This window comes from Protopterus annectens, chromosome 2.part0, assembly GCF_019279795.1.
Source record: "Protopterus annectens isolate FY-2018-M chromosome 2.part0, PAN1.0, whole genome shotgun sequence".
NCBI classification, from domain to species: domain Eukaryota; kingdom Metazoa; phylum Chordata; order Ceratodontiformes; family Protopteridae; genus Protopterus; species Protopterus annectens.
Window position 1 is genome coordinate 1320548030 of NC_056728.1, and position 26765 is coordinate 1320574794.

The 26765-nt window shown below is 42.1% G+C and overlaps 1 protein-coding gene across 3 annotated transcripts in view; it reads left to right on the top strand.

Moving 5' to 3' along the window:
• SLC30A9 (solute carrier family 30 member 9) overlaps nucleotides 1-26765 on the top strand; it is a 1654027-nt gene that overhangs the window by 459529 nt on the left and 1167733 nt on the right. For all 3 annotated transcript variants that reach the window (XM_044061511.1, XM_044061513.1, XM_044061512.1), the window contains one exon: nucleotides 1600-1699. In XM_044061511.1, coding sequence (XP_043917446.1) covers nucleotides 1600-1699 — 100 coding nt within the window. The remainder of the gene's footprint in view (nucleotides 1-1599; nucleotides 1700-26765) is intronic.

Below are 26765 nucleotides of genomic sequence, written 5' to 3' on the forward strand. Positions count from 1 at the left end.
CTTGTAAATATGTTCAGTGGAAGCACAGATATAGAGAATGAATTTCTAGCGTCCATTCAGTGTTTAATCTGAATGAACTGTCTGAAAGATGCGCCATGTGACATGCAGGTTCTTGTAGCTAGATGATTAAGAGTTGAAATTGTATACCCATATTTTGCAAACAATGTATGCTTTAAAAGGTCTGTCGAGATAAGTTTTTCCCACTTGCTTCCTAATTTTATCCACATTTATTTTCCTTACATTGTTTTTTTTCATGCTTCCGTAAGCCCTGAACTTTGGTATTTGTTTTCATGTATACTGTTTGTTATTCATTGTATCATGTCTTACTTAGTACTAAGAACATAAAATTTAATTTGAAATGTAGGCCTGCAGTTAGTTTGGTGAATTAAGCGCCTAATATATAAACAAATGTTTAGTTTTGTTTTTTTTCCATTCTGTTTGTTGGATTTATTTGCCTGTTACTCGTGATTTATGGCTGTTTAAATTTTTTGGTTCTTTGGTTATGTGACATTGAAGGTGGACCCCAAACTGCAACCCAGCCAGCCTGAGTTTGAGTCATAACAGTGAAGCTGGAGGAGCCAGCTGGGGAAGGAGAGGAGTGAAGAGGCAATGCCTGCTCGCTTGTGCCATAGGGAGGTTGAGGACTATGTCATGGGATGCAGCCTTCCACTCATGCATTACTGGTGAGACCATGTGTAAAGTAGGAGCCATCTGCCTGAGGAAAGCAGAGTTACCTGTGGGGACTGCATTTCTTTTAGAAGCAAGTGATTGCCTTGTGGTGCATACACTGCATGCCCTATATCTGAGAATTTGCACTGCCAACAAGGTAATGTTTTCTTCCCTTCCACCTCTACCCTGCTTCACTCTGACCATCCATGTGTCCACATCCATCACCAGGTCTATGTTCTCCTCCTCCTTCTTCCCCCTGACAAATCTGGTCTTGGCATGGATCACAGGGGCATCCTGGGGCTGATGCCAGAGACAGCTTCCACTTTGCTAAGGGGGAGTTATCACTTACCCTTATTTCCCTGCCTACTACCCTTGCATTCATTGGCACTTCAGAGGGCTACTCCCCTCTGTGGACCACAAGCATTTCTACTGAATGCTCTCTCCCTGATTGGCACATTCATCCCTCCCTGCCCACACCTCAGATACCCGAGCCACTAGTCAGTCCTCAGTCACCTGGGCCATAGTTAAGGTTTTATCTCCACATGCCACAGCACTGACTAGAATGTTAAGACTGCATAAAATAAATGCCCTGATGGTTTCCTGTATGATGCGTATGCCATGGCAAGCCATGGCAAGCTCTTGCCCTGAGAGGAATGAATGGGCAAAGATTGTGTTGATCATCCAGGAGATCAGTAGGTGCACAGGCCTAGAAAATTATATTTAATGTTAAGTATGAATGCCTGAAAGGAACTCACACCACTTTATGATTTTAAAGTAGCAATTGTAGTGTTTTAAAAAGTGAGTATGTATATGAACTAATTTGTTTGGTTTTCCTGTAAAGCTTATAAATAATGAAGGGTACAGTAAAATATTGATCTTTTGTTTGACAGTCTTAACATTTTCCTGTTTTTTGTCTTTTTGTTTCTGTAGTGAAAGCAGTTTTGAAGAAACGAGAATATGGAAGCCGATATACTGAAAATAATTTCATCACTGGTGTTCGAGCAATGAATGAGTTTTGCCTAAAAGCAAGGTACTGTATGTGAGGTTTGCATGTGACTTCTAACCAAAGTGATGGTGGTCTTGTTTCTTTTAGAGATGTAAAATTTCAAGTGTAGAAGCAGAGTTCAGCTAGTGCAGTAGTATTTTAGTACAGACTATTTGGGATTCTGAAAAGAATATTACAGTTGTCATTTTTGTTATTCAGTGAGACTTTGTGTAATCTGCTTGTATCTTTGGTCAGTGTTAAATCCAACAATTGTTTCTGACTGACTTCCCCTCTGGGGTGCCAACCCAAGAATGCCTTAGTCCATGAATGGCTCCTTGGATTCTCTTACGCATTCTCTCAGTTCTTTTCATGATGTGACTTCTAAAATGTCAGACTCTACAGGGCCAAAGCTCTCCTTATGGGCAGATATGTTTTCCCTTTACCTTTTGGAGAAGCCATTTGACTCCAGTCTCAACAAAACCCTTCTTGACCTATTCCATGGGTAAGACTGCACCTGGATGGTCACTTTCTCAGCAGCTGGTAATTTCTCTTTCTCTAGCCTTTGTTCCTGATAGTGGTCACCTCTGTGTGTGTATCACTGTATCACTCAAAAAAATCTAAGTGGTTACCCATAAAACAAAGATCTAACCTACTGTTAGTACCCCAACTCCAAACATTTACTCCCCTTTCAACTAGACTTCATGAAAAATGCATCTTCATACTGTTTGTTTTCTGGATAGATCACTGATCTCCATGGAACTTTTTTTCAGAAGAACCTGAGACACAACGCACAAGCCACACCGACTCTCATTACCCCTAGAACCAAACAACACAGCACTGCACATGCTCTGTCACACCGACTCTCATTACCCCTAGAACCAAACAACACAGCACTGCACATGCTTTCTCCTCTCAGGCACCTACTCTTTGGCAAGCTCTCCCCATTGACCTAAAGTAAACCAATACTTATTCCTAATTCAGAATGCAACTCAAAAGCATTTCCTCATCCAAGTCAAATGCTCCTGCTTCAACACAGGACATATTACCTCCAGCTCATTTCCAGGGCTCTTCTCCTCTCTCAAGATTTATTGAAGATTGTCCCACTTTAGAAACTAATGTGTATTGTATATTATACTCTGCTTGATTGTACATTGCACTGTGCTCGTTTAGAATGCATATATACAGTTTATTTTTCTCTGTGTAATGAGTCTGAACTACTATGTTTTTGCTCACATTATTGTATTTTTTGTGTGTACTGTGGTGGTGGTGCTGCGGTAGTGTTGTCGCCTCACAGTAAGACGTTGTCCTGTTCGATTCTCAGCTAGAGCATCTTCTGTGTGGAGACATGCGTGAATGGACGTACCTTCGTTGAAGGTTGTGTGTCAGAGCTGACAACTCGGCACGTAAAAATCTACTGCCAATCATTAGCAGACCGGAGTTCCACTGTGGCGACCCCTAACCGGGAAAAGCCGAAAGACACAACAACATTGTATTTTTTGTGTGTGAAAAGTTTTTTTTTATTTTACCTCGGCCAAGCCTGAAACTGGTCAGTACTGATCAGTGCACTTCCCTGGGAAACAAAAATATTAAACTATCCATTCACAAAACATACAAGAACAAATGGGCTGTTCTCATTATGGGCTGCAAGTGAAAGACTTGGGTTAATTTTCTGTTCTAATGCCTTCAATTTTAGACTGTCTTTCTGAGATTTTTGAGTCTGTGTTTGCTGCTTTATTAAAGTCCATACATCTCATAGCTGTTTAAATTTCCTTTCAGGGTTGGACACTTCCTTCTTGGCCCTATTCAAAAGTCTTGCAAAGACTTTCTCCTCAGACGTCCTGATACTGGATCCTATACCATCTTGGCATTAGTACTTCATCCTGGAGAAACTCTCATTACTTCCCTTTGAAACCAGTTCATTCAGCAAGCCTAAATCCTCTGTCCTAGAAAACACTGTTTTTTGGTAGCAGGTACTTCATTAAGGCAAATCTTTGAGCTTTTTGATCTTTCATTAAATCCACCATATGTAGTTATTTATAGGGACAGAGTTACACTGAGTTAAGTTCTATTTCATGCCTAAAGCGACAACAGAGGCTAGTTTAAACCAGTCCATCAATCTGCCTGTATTCTTTCCCCGAGTATTCCGGCCAGGAAATATGTCCGCATTATTGCATGACTGCACACCAGTAGCTTAGATTTTTACTCTGTGGGAACTAAAAATGTATGTGAGGATAAGCATCTCTCTATTATTTTGTAAACCAAGATCAGATTAGGATATATCCAAACTTAAAGTGTTGTGATCATTGTCTAGCTACAAAGACTTTTGCTGTACTTAGCTTGGAAAAATACTTCATGCAGTACCTGAAGGATATTCCATTAGAGCAGCATCAACCTCCACAGGTTTCTTTTGACATGCACCTTCAGGTGACATCTGTAGAGCAGCTACTTGGTCTTTACTCATCGCTTTCACAGATGTTGTAAGCTTGATGTTATACCTGTGTTCAGATCCTGCTTTGAGGCAGCAGTAGGCCAAGGGTTCCCTAGCTTTTGATTGAATGTTTGAATAAATTGCATCTATTTAAACTGTATTTGCTTTAATATTGCTACAGTTCAAGTGTGCTAGCTTACACTGCATTTGAATTGTAAGTACTAAGCTTGTTTCCTGCCTTTTCTGTAACTACAGTGTAGTCCATCTACAGATTTATTGTATCCAGGACTGTTTGTAAGCTTCTGAGCTCCCCCGCCCAAGCCTTTCTGTGTTGGAGGGAAGCCTTCTAGCTTATCAGTGGGAGTGGTAAGCACTAGGTAGCCTATCTATCACAAGAAGAGTGGTTTTTGGCCCAGAAATTGTAGTTTATTTACCGTTTGGGCAGTTTTTCCATCTCTTTCAACTTTCTGGTTTAAAAGCCCCAGTTTGCATTTGTTTCCTGCCTCTCCTGTAACTAGCCTAGTCTAAATACAGATGTGCTGTATCCGGGACTCTTTTTGTAAGCTTCTGAGCAGTGCCAAAAAGTCTGCTCTTCAATATTTCCCTTAGGTCTGCTAGTTCTCTCCTCTCCTGCACTTTTACTAGTTTATTAGTCTAGCACTTTATCAGACTTTGTGTAGCAATTATTATAGCACACAAAAGTGCTACCAGCACTAAACTTTCTACAAGGAAACAGCTCCAGTACTTATTATTAATGCCCACCCCTCCAGGCATGTCTAAAGGTCAATTCCCTGTGCTTTCTCCTGTTAACCTGGTGAACTTGGGCATCCTGAGGCAATGTAGCAACTGCCTCATGCACACTGATAACCCTCTCCTTTTACCTCCCAACACTCAGACTTGCGAGAGGTGCACTTGTATATCCCAATTGGAAGCCACTCACTCTCCAGCCAAGACCGGAATAGCTGGTCAAGAGGAGAAGGTCAGCACTTGCACCACACCACATGGAACACAAAGCCCTCCAGAACACACACCAGCACTGCCTTCACATAAAAACACAAACCACACACCCACCTTCGCAGAGGCTCTCTATAAAAATCTACCCAAACAGCAGAGGCCTCTAACGCAGAAACGCACTCGACCACCACAACACTAATCACGAGACACATAACTCTCCTAAACAGTGTGCCACTCAACCAAAGCCCCTAAGGCAAAACAGCATGCCCAACACACTAGTGATAGGTGACTCGATAGTGAGGCACACTGATGTCCCACTCACTAGGTTGAATAAAGGAGAAAGTAACAGTCAGCTACCTGTCAGGTGCCAGGATCTGCCACATAATGCATGCACTCTAGTCCCTCAATAACAGGTACAAATATGACTCTGTCGTTGTTTATGTGGGTGTGAATGACCTGAGACATACCTCCCTGGACTACATGAAAAGAGACATGGAGGAGCTCTCGGATTATGTAGCCCAGGCGGATATGACCCTAGCCCTGAGCAGCATCCTACCATCACCCAGAATGATACCACAGTACAAGCAGAAAATTATTGATTTCTAACAATTGGCTAAGTTTCTGGTGTCATTCCAAGGGATCCAGTATCTGTCTGCCTGGGATGACATGATTGACATACCTCGATGCTTTGCCAGAGATGGCCTGCATCTGTCACCCCCGCACTTCTGGATACTGGCCAAGGCTCTTGCCACCCCTATAGTACCTTTTTTAGGCTGTGTTCCAAAGACCAAATTACCACTGTACCAGCTACAACCAAATGCAGTCTGAGGGTCATGCTGCTCAATGCTAGAAGTCTAAATCTCAAAATGCACTCGCTCGAAGTGCTCCTTAAAATGGTAAATATCGACATTTGTGCTGTAAAAGAGACCTGGTTCAAATCAGCAGAAAGCATGCCTGCACTACCAGGCTATAACTCATGCCACACCTTTCGGCCTCAGAACTTGGACTGAAGCTCCAAAGGTGGTGGTGTTTCCATATTCATAAAGGATGCGCACACCTCCAGACTGGTAGACCAATATAACGCATCAGAGATACTTAAGGTACAGCTAACATTGGGTAAGACAGCGATTCAGGTCATAGCCTGCTATAGGTCCACAACCATGCCCCAAGACTCACACTACACGTTCCTAAGCACCCTGGAGAATATTTGGGTCCAACCTAACACTCTCATACTGGGCGACTTCAACTACCCCTCCATTAACTGGGGAAACTACTCATGTACCAATACACTTGCCCAACATTTTCTTCTTCTTCTTCTTCTTTTGGCTTCGCCACAGCAGATCAACTGTTTCCATTTCTTCCTGTCCTCTGCATCTTGCTCTGTCACACCAACCAACTGCATGTCCTCTCTCACCACATCCATAAACCTTATCTTAGGCATTCCTTTTTTCCTGTTACCTGGCAGCTTCATCCTTAGCATCTTTTTTCCAATATACTCTGCATCCCTCCTCAGCACATGTCCAAACCAACGTATTCTTGCCTCTCTGGCTTTGTCTCCAAACCTTCCAACCTGGGCTGACCCTCTAATATACTTATTCCTTATCATGTCTATCCTCGTCACACCCAGTGCAAATCTTAACATCTTCAACTCTGCCACGTCAAGCTCTGACTCCACCCTTTTTGTCAATGCCACTGTTTCCAACCCATATAACATAGCTGGTCTCACTACCCTCTTGTAGACCTTCCCTTTCACTCTTACTGGTACTCGTCTGTCACAGATCACCACTCTATCCTGCTTGTACGCTCTTCTTCACCTCTCTTCCACAATCACCATTACTCTGAACTGTTGATCCCAAGTATTAAAACTCATCCACCTTCACCACCTCTACTCCCTGCATCCTCACCATACCTCTATCCTCCCTCTCATTCACACACACACATATTCTGTCTTAGTCCTGCTGACCTTCATTTCTCTTCTCTCTAGAACATATCTCCACCTCTCCAGGGTCTCCTACACCTGTTCCCTACTCTCACTACAGATCAATATGTCATCTGCAAACATCATAGCCCACGGGGACTCCTGTCGGATCTCGTCTGTCAACCTGTCCGTTAACATTGCAAATAAGAAAGGGCTCAGAGCTGATCCTTGATGTAATCCCACCTCCACCTTAAACGCATCCATCACTCCCACCGCAGACCTCACTGCTGTCACACTACACTCGTACATATCCTGTACCACTCTTACATACTTCTCTGACACTCCCGACTTCCTCATACAATGCCACAACTCCTCTCTAAGCATCCTGTCATATGCTTTCTCTAAATCCTCAAAGACACAATGCAACTCCTTCTGACCTTCTCTGTACTTCCCCATCAACACTCTCAGAGCAAACATCACATCTGTAGTGCTCTTTCCTGGCATGAAACCATACTTCTGATCACTAATCATCACGTCCCTTCTTAACCTAGCTTCCACTACTCTTTCCCATGACTTCATGCTGTGACTAATCAATTTAATCCCTCTGTAGTTACTACAGCTCTGCACATCACCCTTATTCTTAAAAATCGGTACCAAAATACTTTTTCTCCATTCCTCAGGCATCCTCTCACTTTCCAAGATTTCATTAAACAATCTAGTTAAAATCTCCACTGCCATTTTGCCTAAACACCTCCATGCTTCCACAGGTATGTAATCTGGACCAACAGCCTTTCCATTCTTCATCCTCTTCATAGCTATCCTTACTTCCTCCTTGCTAATCCACTGCACTTCATGATTCACTATCTGCACATCATCCAACCTTCTCTCCCTCTCATTCTCTTCATTCATCTGCCCCTCAAAGTACTCTTTCCATCTGCTCAACACACTCTCCTCACTTGTATGTTTCCCTCATTATCCTTTATCACCCTTACCTGCTGCACATCTTTACTAGCTCAGTCCCTCTGTTTAGCCAATCGGTACAAGTTCTTTTCTCCCTCCTTAGTGTCCACATTTTATACAACTCTTCATACGCCTTATCCTTATGCTTAGCCTTCGCCACCTCTCTCTTTGCCATGCACCTCATCTCCTTGTACTCTTGTCTACTTTCTTCATCTCTCTGACAATCCCACTTCTTCGCCAACCTCTTTCTCTGTATACTCTCCTGTACTTCTTCATTCTACCACCAGGTCTCCTTGTCCTCCTTCCTCTTTCCAGATGTCACACCAAGCACCTTTCTAGCCATCTCTCTTACTAGCTCTGCTGTAGTTGCATTTCCTGGAATTCATTAATTCCAATCTGCTGGACCAGCTTGTTCTTACCCCCACTAGAGTGCAGCATCCTTGACCGTGTCATTACTAACATGGGTGACCGTTGCTCATACACCAATGGGCTGTACAAACACCTTCACAAATGTATGGATCTCACCGTACCCAGTAGAACCAAGATGCTCTCCTCCAAAAAAGAAAGCCAATCTGGTGGTCCCCTGCCATAAATAAACTCTACAACAGAAGGAAGAAACTGATGTGGAATAAGGTGAAGTCCCAAGACTGGAAACCTCCATTATCAGCCTCAACAGAAAGTTAAGATCCCTCATCAAATCCTGTAAAGCTAGCTATGAAAACAGAATTGCAGCAGACAGTAAAGACAACCACAAGGCCTTCTATAGTTATGTAAAGAATCTCCACGGCATTACCCAGATTTGCTCTGAGCTACTGCACAATGGTACCTCCTATATCGAGCCAGCCGATATTGCCAGTTGACAGAGTCAGTGCCAACTTTACCCCCTCTCTCCCCCACCAAAGGACCAATCATAATACCAGTAGATTGCCAGGCACCCAGCATTACTGCTGCACAGGTTAAAACAGCATTGTCCAAGGCCAAGAATACAGCTTCTGTGGGACCTGACAATATCTATGGCTGTGTTCTGCATGAACTACAGAGTGAACTGGCACCACACCTGTGTGCCCTGTTCAATCACAGCCTCACCTCAGGCTTTGTCCCTACCGAATGGCGCACTGCTATGTCTATTGCGTAAGTCAGTTAATCTGTAAAAACGGGGGACAACTATCTTAAGTCTACAAATAATGTGATCAGTACAAATTTATATTCCCAATCCAAGCAACACAATATCTCAGCATTATATTAACTTAAACTTTCTTCTTAACAGCTTTTCACATCGCTGCATTAAACATACGACAAAGTTTCTTTTTCTAGTTTTAGTATCTTAACATACCCTGCAGTTACATTGACTCCTCACCTCACATTTAAAGCAACCAGCCTGCCTGCACCCTGTGCAAACAATATAACGTGCAGTTTACATCATAACATTTTTGTATAGACGTTAACAGAAACAAAAAATGTTTTAGTTACTTTTTCAGTCCCTTCATTGTCCTTCTATACATTTAGGACATAGTGGTGGGTGCATGCTTTACATTTCATACACGATTGTAACAGTCAACAAAATTCCACTCTTTCTCAACCACTTCTTACAAAGCCATGTTTCAGATGTCTGCATTAAATGCGATTGATGCTTTACAGTCTCCCATTTATTCTTCACAATGTTGCTTGTCTTCTTCCTGATTCTTCTAGTCAGTTCTAGTTATTTTTTTTTCAGACATTTTCCTTTGGAAAAATGGAAGAAGTTTCACTGGCAAAGTCTGTCTATGTTTTATTGTCAGAAGAATGCGAAGCAGAGTCTACCTCTGCTTCTTGGCTCACTCTGTGAGCTGAATTTTATTTCATCTTCAGCATGTTCTGTATTCAAACATGTCTTTGATCCTGTAAGAAAAAACATTCTGAAGCCAGCTGGATACATCACTTTGAATCTCACACCTACCTTTTGATATTCTCTGATTGCTGAGAAGAATTTGCTTCTTTTCTGCTTGGTATTCAGTGAATCATTATTTTGTCTCCAGTTTGAGGTAATTTTTCTACCTGCCACATTTTGCCAGGAACATCTCTTTTTGCTGGTATGGTTGCATCTTTACTAATGTAGGTCTTGGCAGTTTTCTCTTGGTCAAATTTGGAGCATAATAACAGTGTGCCCTCTCAGTTAACAAATCTTGCTACAGAACACCAGCTCAGTTGCTTATTTGTACTTTTTTAGTATTAATGCAGTTTGCTTCTTTCAGTTTCTGTGCTTCAGCGAACAACGTGCAGATGTTCCTGTGTGCTCTTTTTATTTGTCTATTTTTTGAAACAGCTTTTCTTGAGGAGCCTTGTACTCAGTCAGCCTTTTCTTCATTTCAGCCTCTGATTTTTCAATATTAGTTCACCTGAATAGCTAGTAAAAGCTGCTTCTGTTTTATTCTTGCTTTTTGTTGCTTGACCTTATGTATTCCTTTGGTATCTCACTTACTTTAAACACATCTGAGTGCATTTGATTTATTTTTTCCTCTAAATTACTGGAGCCGGTGGTTTCTTTGGGATCCCAGGGAGAGACCTTGTTATTGCAGGATGTGGCCTCTCAGGAGGCAGGCCAGGGTGATGGGGCTTCTCAGGTTACTTTACTCCCCTCCCTGCCTAGGGTGGTTAGGCCCTCTCCTTCTGTTTCCAAGGCTTCTCCTAGAGGCAGGCCAGGTTTGGCTTCAGTTGGTGTCACCCCTAGTTCTTCTGGAACTGTGCACAAGAGGCATATGCTTAAATTGGCAGAAGATTTGATTACTCTGATTAGGGGTTCTTTGCCCCCTCCTGATAAGAGACCTAGGGTGGAGCCTGAGCTAGGGAGTTTTGAGCAGGCTTCGGATGTTTCAGAGTCTTCGGCTGAAGACTTGCAGGAGTACTCTCCTTATTCTGATTCTGATGTGGATGATTCTACTCCTTCTGCTTCTCCTCCTGAGGATTTTTCTTTTTCAGAAACTCTTCATTCCATGAGGGAGCATTTTAAGTGGGAAGGTCAGGACTTCTCTGATTCCAGGAAAAGGCTTAGGAATTTTGTTTTACCCCAGCATAGTCCTTTGGCTATACCTCCTGTTTTGGATGTAGTGGAAGATGTTTTTACAGAAGCTTCTCTTAATCCTGATTCTTTGCCTCCTGCTCCTGTTAACCGGATAGGTATTACAGGGTGCCTGAAGTTCATAAGTATCTTTTTAAGAGTCCTAGGGCAGACCCTGAAACTGTTAGCCAGGGGCCTAAAGGTGTTAAGGCTTCTGTTGTCAAGAATCCGGTTCCTGCAGATAAAGAAGCCAGGGCCTTGGATAGATGGGGAAAGAAAGTTTATACTTCTTCCACTCTAGCTATGAGGGCTTTGAATTGCCAGTTTCACATGTTAAAATACCAAAACTATCTCCTTTCACAGTTGAAGTCTAAGGTTGATGCTCTGGCGGAAGGTATTGATTGTAAAGAGTTACAAGATTTAGTACATGTTTCTGAACAGGTGGGTAAGCATTCTTTGCAATGTGGTTTTGATGCTGTACAGGCCTCGTCTAGGGTGGCTGCCACTGGGTCAGTTCGCAGGCACGCCTGGCTGAGGGATCAAAATTTATCTGACCATGTTAAAACAAGGATTTTAGATGCTCCTTTACAATCTGATGTGTTGTTTGGTTCTCCTGTTGAGGCAGTTTTAAAGAAAATGGAAGACAAGGCTAAGTCTATGCAGACTGTTAAAGATTTTTTGCAGGTTCAGCCTCCAAAGTTTAGTAGAAATTGGCCTGCTAAAGGGTGGACGTATCCTTCTTATGATTCCCAGTCTAGGGGTAGATCTAGACGTGGTAGGGGCAGAGCTCAGGGCTCTTTCAGGCCTAGAACAGGGAGTTCTCCTGCACAGTCTTCAGGTGAGGGCAGGGGTCAGTCCTTTCGTAAACAGACCCAATGACCTACCTTTTCGGCTGCCAGAGCCTTCTCGTCTGGCAGCACCTTTGGGAGGAAGGTTGGCACTTTTCAAAGAAAATTGGAGTTTAATTACCCAAGACAGATGGGTATTGGATATCATACACCAAGGTTACAGGTTTTATTTCCATACCTTGCCTCCTTTCAGAGGCATGCCAGACGTTCCTCCTCCACAAAGAATAGAGGCTCACAAGCAAATTTCTCTGTTACTTCAACTAGGGGCCATACAGCCGGTCCCTATGCCAGAAGTGGGCCTAGGATTTTATTCTCGCCTGTTCCTAGTACCAAAGAAGGGGAACACGTGGAGACCAATTTTGGATTTATCTATCCTCAACACTTATCTGAACATTCCCAAGTTCAAAATGTTGACGTTACAACAGCTTTTACCTCTGCTGGGCAAAGATCATTGGATGGTAACTTTGGATCTCAAGGAGGCTTACCTTCATGTTCCTATCAGACTAAGTTGCAGGAAGTATCTGCGTTTTCGAGCTGGGACTTCTCACTATCAGTTCTCTGCATTGCCCTTTGGCTTATCTACTGCGCCCAGAGTGTTCACAAAAGTTCTGGCTCCAGTGATAGCTTTCTTCAGGCTAAAAGGAATACAGATCTATCCTTATTTGGACGACTGCCTGATTCTGGCTCAAGGAAGGGATGAACTTCTACATCATTTGGAATATGTGATAGCAGTGCTAAGATGCCTGGGGTATTCTGTGAACGAAATAAAGTCCAGTCTAGTACCCTCTCAGGACATGTGCTTTCTGGGTGTAAGACTGAATACAGCATCCCAGATGGCCTTTTTAACCCCGGACAAACAAAAGAGTCTTTCCCTTTACTTCCATCAACTATCTCATCAGTCCGGGCTGACTGCAAGGACAGTCCTTCAAGCCTTAGGGTTCATGGCATCTTGTATTCTGGTGCTTCCCAATGCCAAACTGCATATGAGGAAGCTGCAATGGTATCTCAAAATGTATGGACACAGCACTGCCAGGATCTGGACACTGTCATTCAAATAATACCTTGCATTCAAAAGGAATTTTTGTGGTGGGCTCAGGAATGTCACCTAAACAAGGGACTCTCTGTGACCCGGCCAGAGGCGAGTCAGATTTTAACGACAGATGCCTCAGACAAAGCTTGGGAGCTCATCTGAATGGAAAGTGGATACAAGACAAGTGGCCTGCCAGACTACAACATCTACATATCAACCTGAAGGAGATGTTAGCAGTCCAGTTTGCATTAATAGCTTTCAAGGATTTACTTCTTCCAGGGCAGGTGTTGATTCTAACAGACAACACAACTGTCATGTGGTACATCAACAAGCAAGGGGAGCGATTCTTATCCTCTATGCAGGCAAGCAATGATTTTGTGGGAGACTGCTGTCAGTTTACAGCTCAATCTTCAGGCAAGGTTTCTGCCAGGAGCACAGAACTCCTTAGCAGATGTGTTGAGCAGGCAATTATGGATCCCCACAGTGGAAATTGGATCCTCATGTATTTCAGAAATTGACAGTGTCATGGGGAACTCCAGACATAGATCTGTTCGCTTCTCCACTAAACCATCAGCTGCCAAAGTTTTGCACAAAAAGGTTTCATCCCACAGCTTGGAAAGTGGATGCTCTTTCTTTCAATTGGAGCAATCTTCATGTGTATGCCTTTCCACCTCTGCCTCTCCTCCCAAAGGTACTTCTAAAGGTCAGACAGGACAAGCCAAGGATGATTTTAATAGCTCCAGATTGGCCTCGACAGCACTGGTACCCATTACTGAGAAGTCTGGTGCGGAAGCCTCCATGGCCTTTGCCTTGATTCCACACCTGTTGTCACAGGAGGACAGCCATTTGCTCAATGTCAAACTTCACTCTCTTCACCTAACAGCCTGACATATTCTGTTTTGAACCATAGAGGGTCTCAACTTCCACAACAAGTTTTGAATGTGATTTTGGAAGCTAGAAGGCCTAGTACAAGGAAAGTGTACGCAGATAAATGGAAGAGATTTTTATTTTGGAGTGCAGCAAAGGATTTTGATGTTTCTGAGCCTAATTTAAGTGTGGCTCTTCAATATCTTACTGAGTTACTGGACAAAGGTTTGTCCTTCTCTTCTATTAAGGTTCATGCTGCAGCAATTTCAGCTCACTATGAATGTGACCCTCCATTGTTTTCTCATCCTTTGTTCAAGCGATTTCTTAGAGGGGCAAAGAATATAAGACCCCCACGTAGAGCTCCTACTCCTGCTTGGGATCTCAATTTTGTGTTGGAGAAACTCACTCTACAACCTTTTGAGCCTGCAGCTACTTCTGAGTTGAAATATTTATCATGGAAGACTGCTTTTTTGTTGGCCATTACCTCTGCAAGAAGGGTTTCTGAATTACAGGCCCTTATGGCGGTTGAGCCTTTCTTGATCTTCCATAAGGATAGGGTATCTTTGCGTACTAATCCTTCCTTTATGCCTAAGGTGGTTTCTAGTGTGGCTTTAAACCAAACTATTCATTTGCCTACTTTTTATGCAAATCCCCAAAATAAAGGGGAAAAGATTTTGCACACTTTAGATGTACACAGACAGTTGCGATATTATTTGGACAGAACTAAAGGGTTCAGGCAGTCTCAGCAGTTGTTTGTTTCTTTTGCTTTGAGTTCTCAGGGCAAGCCTGTGTCAAAACAAACTATTTCTAAGTGGATTGGGTTTTGCATTGCTTTCTGTTATTCCCATCATGGCAAGGAGATTCCAGCTGGGATTAGGCCTCATTCCACTAGGGCTACTGCCACTTGACAGCCTTTTTGAGGGAGTGGCAGCCAAGGATATTTTGGAGGCAGCTACTTGGAGTTCAGTGCATACTTTCTCTAGGCATTATCACCTGCCACTTTTACTCTAAATCCAGGGCTGGTTTTGCCACTGCTGTTTTGCAGGGCATTTTGGCAGCTCCTGCTTCCTTGTAGTTTGCCATCCTCCCTTACCTCTGCTTTGGGATTCTACCCAAGTGTAAGGACTGCAGCAATGTGAGATGAAGAACATAGTACAGTTTTGTACCTACCATAAATGTAGATGTTGAAGATCCACATTGCTGCAGTCAATTACCCTCCCTCCTTCCCTCTGTAGTTAGAGGTGGTTGTGTGGGTTGGGTTGTAAATATTGTATATTGTATATATTGTACATATAATTAGTGCAAGGGTGGTTGGTTGTTTGTTTGCTGTCTTTTGGTTTTGACCTTTATTTTTAGGGTCTTCTGACATCTGGGGCAAGAAAAGACTGAGATATGACGTTGGTCGTGCGCATTTGTACCCTGACGTCCTGATGTCAGTCAAATGCGCCTTGACCGACGTCAGCCTTATACTTTGATATTCGGGCCGACCGAGGACAGCGGACTACCCAAGTGTAAGGACTGCAGCAATGTGGATCTTCGAACATCTACATTTATGGTAGGTACAAAACTGTACTTTCTACATGAACTACAGAGTGAACTGGCACCACACCTGTGTGCCCTGTTCAATCACAGCCTCACATCAGGCTTTGTCCCTACCAAATGGCGCACTGCTATGTCTGTTGCGTAAGTCAGTTAATCTAGACAAACATCCCTGTAAAAACGGGGGACAACTATCTTAAGTCTACAAATAATGTGATCAGTACAAATTTATATTCCCAATCCAAGCAACACAATATCTCAGCATTATATGAACTTAAACTTTCTTCTTAACAGCTTTTCACATCGCTGCATTAAACCTACGACAAAGTTTCTTTTTCTTGTTTTAGTATCTTAACATACCCTGCAGTTACATTGACTCCTCACCTCACATTTAAAGCAACCAGCCTGCCTGCACCCTGTGCAAACAATATAACATGCAATTTACATCATAACATTTTTGTATAGACGTTAACAGAAACAAAAAATGTTTTAGTTACTTTTTCTGTCCCTTCATTGTCCTTCTATACATTTAGGACATAAAGTGGTGGGTGCATGCTTTACATTTCATACACGATTGTAACAGTCAACAAAATTCCACTCTTTCTCAACCACTTCTTACAAAGCCATGTTTCAGATGTCTGCATTAAATGCGATTGATGCTTTACAGTCTCCCATTTATTCACAATGTTGCTTGTCTTCTTCCTGATTCTTCTAGTCAGTTCTAGTTATTTTTTTTTCAGACATTTTCCTTTGGAAAAATGGAAGAAGTTTCACCGGCAAAGTCTGTCTATGTTTTATTGTCAGAAGAATGCGAAGCAGAGTCTACCTCTGCTTCTTGGCTCACTCTTTGTGAGCTGAATTTTATTTCATCTTCAGCATGTTCTGTATTTAAACATGTCTTTGATCCTGTAAGAAAAAACATTCTGAAGCCAGCTGGATACATCACTTTGAATCTCACACCTACCTGTTGATATTCTCTGATTGCTGAGAAGAATTTGCTTCTTTTCTGCTTGGTATTCAGTGAATCATTATTCTGTCTCCAGTTTGAGGTAATTTTTCTACCTGCCACATTTTGCCAGGAACATCTCTTTTTGCTGGTATGGTTGCATCTTTACTAATGTAGGTCCTGGCAGTTTTCTCTTGGTCAAATTTGGAGCATAATAACAGTGTGCCCTCTCAGTTAACAAATCTTGCTATAGAACACCAGCTCAGTTGCTTATTTGTACTTTTTTAGTATTAATGCAGTTTGCTTCTTCCAGTTTCTGTGCTTCAGCGAACAACGTGCAGATGTTCCTGTGTGCTCTTTTTATTTGTCTATTTTTTTGAAACCGCTTTTCTTGAGAAGCCTTGTACTCAGTCAGCCTTTTCTTCATTTCAACCTCTGATTTTTCAATATTAGTTCACCTGAATAGCTAGTAAAAGCTGCTTCTGTTTTATTCTTGCTTTTTGTTGCTTGACTTTATGTATTCCTTTGGTATCTCACTTACTTTAAACACATCTGAGTGCATTTGATTTATTTTTTCCTCTAAATTACTGGAAGTCTTCTCTTCTGTGAAAGCTGAAACTTTAACTGCTTTTTTTCTGAACAGCTGAAAGATTCTTCCTAGCCAACATTTTTCTTCTTTTCTGGTTGATTTTCTCTTACTCTCACCAAAGTTTCTTTTCTGCTGACATACAGGCAGTGTGATTTTTAGCCAGTAACCAAATTTTGCTGAAACTGATAGCTTTGACTGCCTTTTTTCACAATTGTTAAGTTTTCACACCGGAAGAGCTACTGTAATTAACATGTTGATCAGTGTTCAGCCATCTTGCAATCTCTCTAACATTATGCAGTGTTTAATAAAAATATGCTTTTATGATGAGCCAGGAAGCTCATGTCCTTCATTGAATGCTGTAATCTTAATGCCTTAGCTTAGGAAATGTTTGCCTCTATATAGCTTGGTGGGAGAATTTTCTCAAAAAATAGAACCTTCTTTTGTGCATTCCCAAATAATGGAAAGAAATGGAGTGTGTTTTCAAAGTACCTCTAATAGGTAATGGCAACATTTGTCCTATGAGGGAGGTAGTGGTTTCAGAATGGGACAGATATTTGAGGACTAAACAATGTGGATATAGACCCTGCCCATGTTATATTTTCTTCTGGCCAATGGAGTGTGACTGTCTCCTTCCTGCCCTTTATTTAATCAAAGGTGTTACACAGCCGGAATTTGGTTAATGAAAGAAAAGCAAATAAGGCTGTGCTAACACTGAAGTTTTGGAGCTCTGACTGCCAAATTTTTTTTTGCAAAAGGTCACTGAGCAGTCTGATAACTGTTGCCAGGTTTTTACAGTAGGTTCTTCAGGATTTGTCCAGTCATGTTGAGGTGATCCCCTTCAGTCAAGGCCAAGTCACCAATCACTGTTGTAGGATCGTGCTGTGATTAGTGCAGCTTAATGACATTCCCCTGTTTATTGGAAAAAGTAATTGATGATTGGATATCCAAGACCCAAATGCTGACTGAACAGATTCTGGCCATGTAGATGCCTGACAGATTTCTGACTAATTCTGATTTTAAAACAGTTGCAGAAGAGTATATTGCTCTACTGTACATTTCCTTTCAGGAACCTCATGACTCATCCGTGTGGTACATATCACCCGGCCATGCTAACTGCATGGCTTCTCCACCTCTGTAAATGACCAGGAGCCTTGCATACCTGGAAGGAGTCCAGGTCCTAGTTTCTGTCTAGAAGCCTAATATTAGATTGACATGTAAGAGTAAATGGGCTAGATTGGTCATATGGACCACTTTTATAGGATCATAGGAAGTTACTAGCCCTATTGGCCTTGAGGCACTTACAAGCCTAGCCAAGAAGTTAGCCCATGATCCGACAAGTCAGCACCCAATGCCCCTGTCCAGCAGGGACACAGGTGGAATCCCAAGGGTGTATTTTCTGTTCCCCATCCAGTTATCCAGGTTGCACTTAAATAGGGTTAATGAGGTACTTTACTTGACGTGGAGAGGAAGTCTATTCCACAGAGTCTCTGGGATACAAATCTGTCCCACCACCAAGTCCTATTGATGTCACAGACCAGGTTGAGGTCACGTGTGGGTTACTCAAGTGGAGCTTGACTTGCGGATATGCTGCAGCCCCATCAAGGTGGGGTCTGAGATTGCTTTGTATGCCAGACTGCAGTCACCGTGGAGGAGTCTATATGAGACTGAGTTGAGGGACAGGGCCTTTAGCCTATCTGTGTAGGGTAGATGTTTGAGGCCCTGGATTCTCCTGGTGAGGAACCTCTGTGGTGTCCAGCTGCTGCATGTGCTTTGTGAGGTACATGCCGAAAAGGGCACTGTACTCAATAAAACCCTTACTAATGAGGTGGGCCATGTAGAAAGCTTCCCATACAATGGAGGCAGTATGGTGGTCAGAAGTCAGTTTGCTATCAACATGAGTGCCGAAGTCCCTCATGACTAATTTCGTGCTTAGGACCTTGTTATTAATGTGATAATTTGTGGGAAGTCACTCTCCCCAAAGGGGATGATGATGATGCATTTTTTGGCATTCAGTTTGAAGCCATGTTTTTGGCGCCAGTCATTTTTTTGGGTGAGACCCTCTTGGAGGATGTCCACATCACTAGGGGAATTGACAGTCCCCAGCTTGCAGTCATCTGCAAACCTGGTCAGCCATAGCCCACTGGTTTTGGCCTGCACATCAGATAAGTATATCCTCAACAGCAGAGGCCCCAGGACCGATCACTGGGGTACACCGCTCGTTATGGGTCTACTGTTTGAGGTAGCTTCCCCTATTTTGACTAGGTGGGTTCGATCAATGAGACAGTGTGCTACCAACCTGGTAACATACAGATTGATACCTAGTTGAGAGAGTTTATCTATCACCTGAGTGGGGAATAGTATCAAAGGCTTTGGACAGGTCAAGATAGGTGGTGTGCACCTTGTTTCCCTTAGATTATATCACCCCAGATGGGACTCAAACCCACAATCCCTGGCTTTGGAGGCCAATGCCTTATCCTTTCATGGCTTCAGTCATAGCCATATTGAAATATGTGTCTAACATTTTTGATTCTGGACTTGGTTATGCATCTAAATAATTTTGTTGGCATCCCTAAACGTGTATGTGTATAGCTTTTTTAAAAGTTATCTTTTTACCCTGACTTCTTCCATTTTAGAATATGTACCTCCCTTGTATTTCATTTTCCTACTTTAAAAGCTAACTTGGCTTCTACAGCAATCCTTGCATACTTAACCTAGAAAATATTGCTGTCGGTAGCTATTGCTTCTCCCAGAAGAGATTCAGAGTTGCAGCTGTGAGCAACACCCATATCTGATTTTTTAAAGACAATCTCATCAAAGGCCATCAATAAAAAAAGTTTTATCCTAACAACCCCCTCTACAAATCCTTAGTTACCACTCTACTTATGTGCCCCCCCTTGTATATAGACACCCAATGATACTTGGGGATCCAAATGATTTTGTGTGGGCAGCTAGGCTTGCAAGGGCCCTAGTGGTTGTCCTAATAACAATCAATGAACATATGAACCTATTACAAGTAAAACCCATGTTTCATGTCAAAAGTAGCCATAGAAATATATTTAAATAAAGCTATTAATCTGCCTGTATTTTACCCACGCCACAGTATTTCAACAGATGAAACTATCTGTTACATTGTTTGGATGTGCATAGACAGTTGCATTTTCATTTAGCAAACTAATATCTGTTGGAATGGTTGACCGACAGTTTTTTTATCCTATACAATGAACAAATGGTTTAGAAAGCATCTTCAATCACATTATTGAGGTGGTGTTTTGACTGCAGTTCATATTGCTGCCACAAGTACAACAAAGATTTACCAATGAAGTCTAAGGAACATCCAAATGGATTCTCAGACTCTTTCTGAAACTCCTCTGTAGATTGTATTTGTGCAGCAGAGACTTGCAAAACACTGTAAGGTAGATATTATTTCTAGGGCGAGATCTACCTTCAGGTCCACAGTATTCTGTTGTGATACCACCTTAGAAAATATCTCTTGAGACTCTTTCCTACCTGTGGAAGTAGACTGACTGGATCATGTAAGATGTGAAAGTTGTCTACTTGCCATATGAATACTTCTTCATGATCCATGTCTGTTCACTTCTGTAACCCTTCCTACCTTTCCCCACCCCTTGCAGAAGAGGCCTTGGATGTATGTTATGGGGTTGGTTGTATGTGTCCATGCTCCCTGTTCAGATAAACACTCTCATCTGGAGAAAGTAAAGAGACATCGAGAATTATTACAGAAGACGGGGAGTTAGAATGTTGGGAGAGTTTTTTAAATGTTGAACTGACTAGCATCTGCAGCAACTAATCCTACTTAGTCTGACGTGCCTGGACATTGATCATGAAGATCTGTCATTATCATAAATGCATAGCTTTCATGTAGTCATCAAGGGGTTCACCAGTGCAATATTATTCGTGATAAATGGGATGTAGTCACAGACGGACATCTACCCATGTGTGTGTCCTAATCTTCACTGCCCAGGGAGCATCCAAAGTGCTGTAGTCTATTTTCTATGCCACAGATGTCTGCAAGGTACAAGGTAGAAAGAAGGGCTATCTTCATTTCTTTTTGTTCTGATTGCTATATTCAGTGCTCAGTCAGCTGGTCTTTTCCAGGCAACTAACAAAGCAGTAATTACCCATTTAGTGACTTTTTAATTGCCTTTTCATACATTATATATTGAATTTTTTCTGGTTTGTGCTTATATTTAGATAATTTTGTGTGTTCTTTGGATTTTCCAAGGCTGGTTATGTCAGTCGAAAAACAGTGGTCAACAGATCCCTTGGAAGGACGATTTCTACTTGGAGTGCTCATATTTCAGAAAGAAAGCCTTCCAGAAAAGGCAACTATAACCACAGGTGACTTCCCTAGTAGGGCTCGGGGAGCTTAAAGTGCTACTGTAATATGATCTAGAGTGATAGTTTTAGAAGGTGAAGGCAGGTTTCTTGAGGCCAGTGAAACACCATCCCATGCATGCCCAAGAGTTCTGGCATGAAAGAAACGCACTCATTGCTTTACTTATATCACCACAGTTCTGATAAAGCCCTTTTGGAGGCTAACAGTTGGGTACTGCTTTGTAGCAGCCAGACCTCACCATAAATTACTGTTTCACATTAAAAAGTAAAAGTAGAAGAAGGCTGCAGACCATGGCACATAAAAACATAAAGTCTTTTAATAAAAAAATAAAAGGTGAGCGCTTTCGCAGCAACAAGCTGCTTCATCAGACAACAGTTACAAATTGAAATCAGCCAATAGGCAGGTCATTGTAATTAAGCATAAAAAAGATTTTAGAGTGCTGCAGCATCCTAATCTCATACCATAATCTATTTAAGGTACATGTAAAAAATACAAAAATATAAAAATAAATAATACAGATATGTAAAAGAAAAATAGATACAAAGGCTATATACAAAAAATAAAATACAAAGTAATAGCAGCATGAATTACCTGGGATAGGGGTCTATTCAATAATATGGATCTAACAGATACTTTCTCATTAAGCCCTTTACCCATATTGGCACTCATCCTAATAATCCAATCCAACTCTTTTGTTTCAGTCCTGTTCCTAATGTCTCCCCCTCTATACTCCAGAGCTACAATCTCTATGACCATAAATTTAAAATCATGCATTTTCCCATTCTCCAGGACATGTCTCACCAATGTATGAGTTTCAGCTTGCCTAGAAATGTCATACATATAACTAATGCAATCTCTTAGCCTATGTGTGGTCATGCCCACATAAAAGGATTGGCATGTGACACAGTAGGCCAAGTATACCAAATTGGTGGTATTGCAATCAGCTACTAGTCTGAAACACAAGTTCTTATTCGTATCTGGATGTGTAAAACTTCCACTAGTGCCTAATAGTTTACAAAAATTACATCTATTGCATGGGAAAGTACCATAATTATGGCGAAGGGAGTCAACAGTATTCTCATGTACATGTCTTGGGCCACACAAGTCTCTTCAAAGATTTTTTATTTTTGTATACATATCAGGGAATATCCCCTACTATCCCCTTGACCTACTCATTAGCACATAAGATATTCCAATTTCTTTGGTAGACATATAGCAGCAACTTGATATTGCTAGCATAAGTAATTGGTACGCTCATAAAATTGTGTGTAGATTCTACTCGTCCTTCACCTTCCCTAGAGTCGGAGAAGTAGGGAAGGAGCCCTTCCCTTTCCTCACTCTCCTTCATTACTTTTTGTGCTTCCTTTTGGGCATATCCTCTCTCCACAAAATTATTTTCCAAACTAAGCAGTTCATCTCCAAATCTGTTATTAGCTGTTAAATGCGGAATCCTACACCAAGGCACTCTATATGCATCTTCATGATTGCATGGACCGTGCTATCCCAAATAAAACCAGGACTCCTTCCTCAAGCAAGAAGAAACCAGTCTGGTGGACCCCAGCCATAAGCAAACTTTATAATAAAAGGAGGAGACTTATACAAAAAAAGGCCAAATCTCAAGTAGAAAAATCATCCCTGATTAGCATTAGTAAGAAGTTGAGGGCCCTCATCAAGTCAGCTAAAGCTAATTTTGAAAAGAAAGTTGCCAAGGATAACCATAAGGACTTCTATGGCTACATCAAAAACCTAAATGACAACGCTCAGGTCTGTTCTGAGCTAGTACAAAATGGAACAAAATACACTGACCCTTCTGACATTGCCAACATCTTGGCTGACAGGTTCAGTGCAAATCCCCCCCCCCCACCACCACCACCTGCAGGGCCTATTACCATTCCAGGGGATTGTGTAAGTCCAATTATTACTGATACGTTGGTTAACAAGGCTTTATCTAAAGCTAAAAACACTGCCTCCTTGGGAGCAGATGGTGTCCCAAGTTGTGTCATACGCGAGCTCCAAAAGGAATTAACTCTGCATCTTAATACCCTGTTCAGTCTCAGCCTCTCCACAGGATATGTGCCCATAGAATGGCGCACGGCAACTGTGGTCCCGCTACACAAGGGTGGGGCCACAACTGACCCTGGGAACTACCGACCAATAAGCCTGACCAGTCTGATCTGTAAGACTATGGAGCGAATCATTATGGAACTCATAAATGGTGAGATTGGGAACCTCCAGTCGCTGGACCCCACACAGTTTGGCTTCATCAAGGGCAGATCATGCCTCCTGAACCTGGTGGATTTCTTTGAGACAGTTACTCAGGCTGTAGATAAGGGAAAGGAGGTACACACGGCTGACCTTGACCTTGCTAAACCATTTGACACCATTCCCCATTCAGGTATTATTGATAAGCTCACCAGCCTGGGCATAAACCCTTACGTCACAAGATGGATCGCAAACTGGCTCTCGGACAGATCCCATAAAGTAAGAGTAGCAGGATCTATGTCCGAATCCAGACCAGTAATGAGTGGTGTGCCTCAGGTCTCTGTCCTGGGGCTCCTCCTGTTTGGCATATACTTCTCAGAAGTGCAGGCAAGCACAGAAGGGCTGTGGCTCCTAAGTTTGCGGACAACTGCAAACTGGGTGCTATAATAGAGTCTCTGGCCGACATGGAGATCCTCCAGAAAGGCTTAAATGAGACTGATGCATGGTGTCAAAGCCATGGTTTCAAGCTAAATGCAAAAAAATGTGTAGTAATCCCCTTTGGAAAAAAGTGTACCTGCAAACTACAACATAAGAGGTAATCCCCTGAAATCTGAAGAAGAAATAAGGGATCTAGGGACCCAAGTAGATAGCTTTCCTTTGATAACCATGTTGCCAAAGTGGTTAGAAAATCCTTCTATGTGACCCATCTGATCACAAAAGGGTTCGCATCAAGATCTAAGGATGTAATGGTGCCCCTCTACTCTTCCCTCATCAGACCCATTATTGAGTACAATGCACCAATTGGAATGTACTTGGCTAGACATCTCCAGCAGCTGGAGAGACCACAGAGGTACCTAACCAAGAGGATTAGTGGCCTCAAACAGTTGCCCTATGCAGTATGATTGAAAAAGCTAAGATCTCTGTCTAACGTACAGAGCCATGTCCAACCCAGAATTGTTGAACATGCTCCATCTTAGCAAAACCAAATCTACTCGAGCTACACGCTCTAGGGATATAAACATCAACACAACAATGAATAGAACATGCTGGAGGGATAGATTCCCTTCCCAGAGACTTCACGTACTATGGAACAGGGTCCCGATCTACATAAGACAGAGCCCCTCACTATCACTTTTCAAGAGGAACCTTGATGATTGGATGGGTAACAGAAAGTTCACACCGGGGATCACACCAACAGCACTACTAGATAGGGGCCAAGTGTACTAGCTGCTAGTACAAGGGTCTAGGGAACTACTAAAGGGGGCGGTGAAAACCGCACAACGTGACTGGACTAATATATGCCTTCAGGCAGATAGCCCAGTACCAACCTATGAACCTATTGTGATACCCTTAGAGCCTGTCCCCTCATAACATTTCTAAAAATGTGTTGTGGAAGCATGCTGTTTCTTTGAACAAAGGTTATGTTCTTCGTGTTTCACTGTTGCAGTCATAACTGTAGGGTGCTCCTGCCGGCAGGCAGCCCGAGGTCGGCCAGAATCCCAAAGTCTGGGTCCGGCGTCGGCTGTACAAGCTAGTACCCTGACGGTCAGTACGCTCTGGTACATAGCCCTCAGCCGACGCCATCTTCTCCAGTCTTTCTTGCCGTGCGGTGGAAAGCAGCTCGCAAGTCGTTGGTTGGCGATTTTCGAACAGCGTATTTTGTTGTTGTCGTTGTTTCAAATTCACCCGTGGGTGATCTATATATATTGACATCCAAAAAGTCTATAGAGTTATCAGAACTGTGAGCAGTAAATTTAAGGAAGTGAGTGCTGTTGTTGATATAATTCAAAAATGACGTGAATGCAGTCATCTCTCCCTCCCATAGGAGAAAGAGGTCATCCACAAACCTCCAATAAAAAACTATATTGCACATATCTTCTCTCAAAATATGATGGTTTTCCCATACAGCCATGGCAATATTTTCATAGGTATTGGCACACGAGGCGGCCATAGCTACGCCATCTAATTGCCTATATAACCGTTGCTCCAACAAAAAGATGTCGTTCTCAAGTATGATCTGTACCAATAAACATAACAAATCTATAACCTTGGTATTGTATGTGCCATCTTCCATCAGATACTTTTTCAAGAACATAATCCCTATATCATTAGGAATGACTGTAAATAGGGACTGGATGTCTAGGGTTACCATTAAACAATGCCTTGTAGGTGGTTTATTGTTAACATGCTCAAACAGGTCTTTCAAAAATTGTTTAGTATCCTTTAAAATAAAACTATTCTTTGTCAGTAAAGGTTTTAAATGCTGCTCTACAAAGATAGAGTTTCAGTACTCCACCGTTGTCCTGAGACAATGGGTCTTATTTGGGGGATTACGTGGATGTTTATGTATTTTAGGCAGTTCTTGGATTATAGGTATTACAGGTTCTTCTTCTATAAATAGTTGTAGACGTCTAGGTCAATAATTGTAGATTGCAGAAGTAGAGGTCTAGGTCAATAATTCTAGATTGCAGGCAGTCAAATAAATTATTCCTTATTACTGCATTACAATGTTTGACCCTGTCAGTCTATCATTTCATACACCTTAACATCATTCAGCATGGTAAGCATAGATTCCCTGTAAAAATCATAATCCATGACAACTAACAGTCCCCCTTTGTCTGCAGGCCGTGTTGAGATAGTCTGATCATGACATAAACTTTCTAGTGCTGCTCTTTCATAGAAAGTTAAATTAACAAAATTTTTTGTTGTTACACGCTCATCATACAACTTGTGTATATCTTTCAAGCACTCTTTCTCAAAAGTTTCAATCACACTATTACTATTAGGTATATAGGTGCTATTTTTTCTAAACACCTTCGAACCACTGAATGGTACTGTGTCCTTTCCAAACTGGATTTTTAGCATTAAATTACAAGTGAATGTTTTTAATTCAGTGACATTCTCTGTCAAAGTCATTTTACCACCAGGTGTAAAAGTCATACCTTTATTCAGTACATTCATTTCCTCAGTAGTAAGTGCCCGTTGGGATAAATTCCATATCAAAGATGGTTCTGTCCTTGCCACATCATTTTCAGAGTTGGCGTGTTGTCATCTTCTGTTGAGGCTTCCTGTTTCTGATGGCCTCGACTGTGCAGTCTTTCCCGAAAATGTGGAGCTCTAATGGGATATGGTGTATTAATGAGGCTTGTATCAGTATTTACAAGCGGTAAAACATTTACGGAGCTCAGCTGCCCAGCTCCATGCGCAGTATCTTTCTTCCTCATTCCGTTCTGTGCGCCTGTATTGTGTGGTTCATTAGAGTTCAAAAGAACTGTGGAAACACTGGGTATGGAGAGCAGTATTTGCTTGGTGACATCATCAGCCATATTCGTCTCACCTGAAGTTTTTAAGGTGGAAGTAGCTTCTACATTCTCCGATGGTAGGGATTCCATAGCATTCATTCTGCTCCTAGGGTCGTGGTTAGTCTCCATAGGCCAAG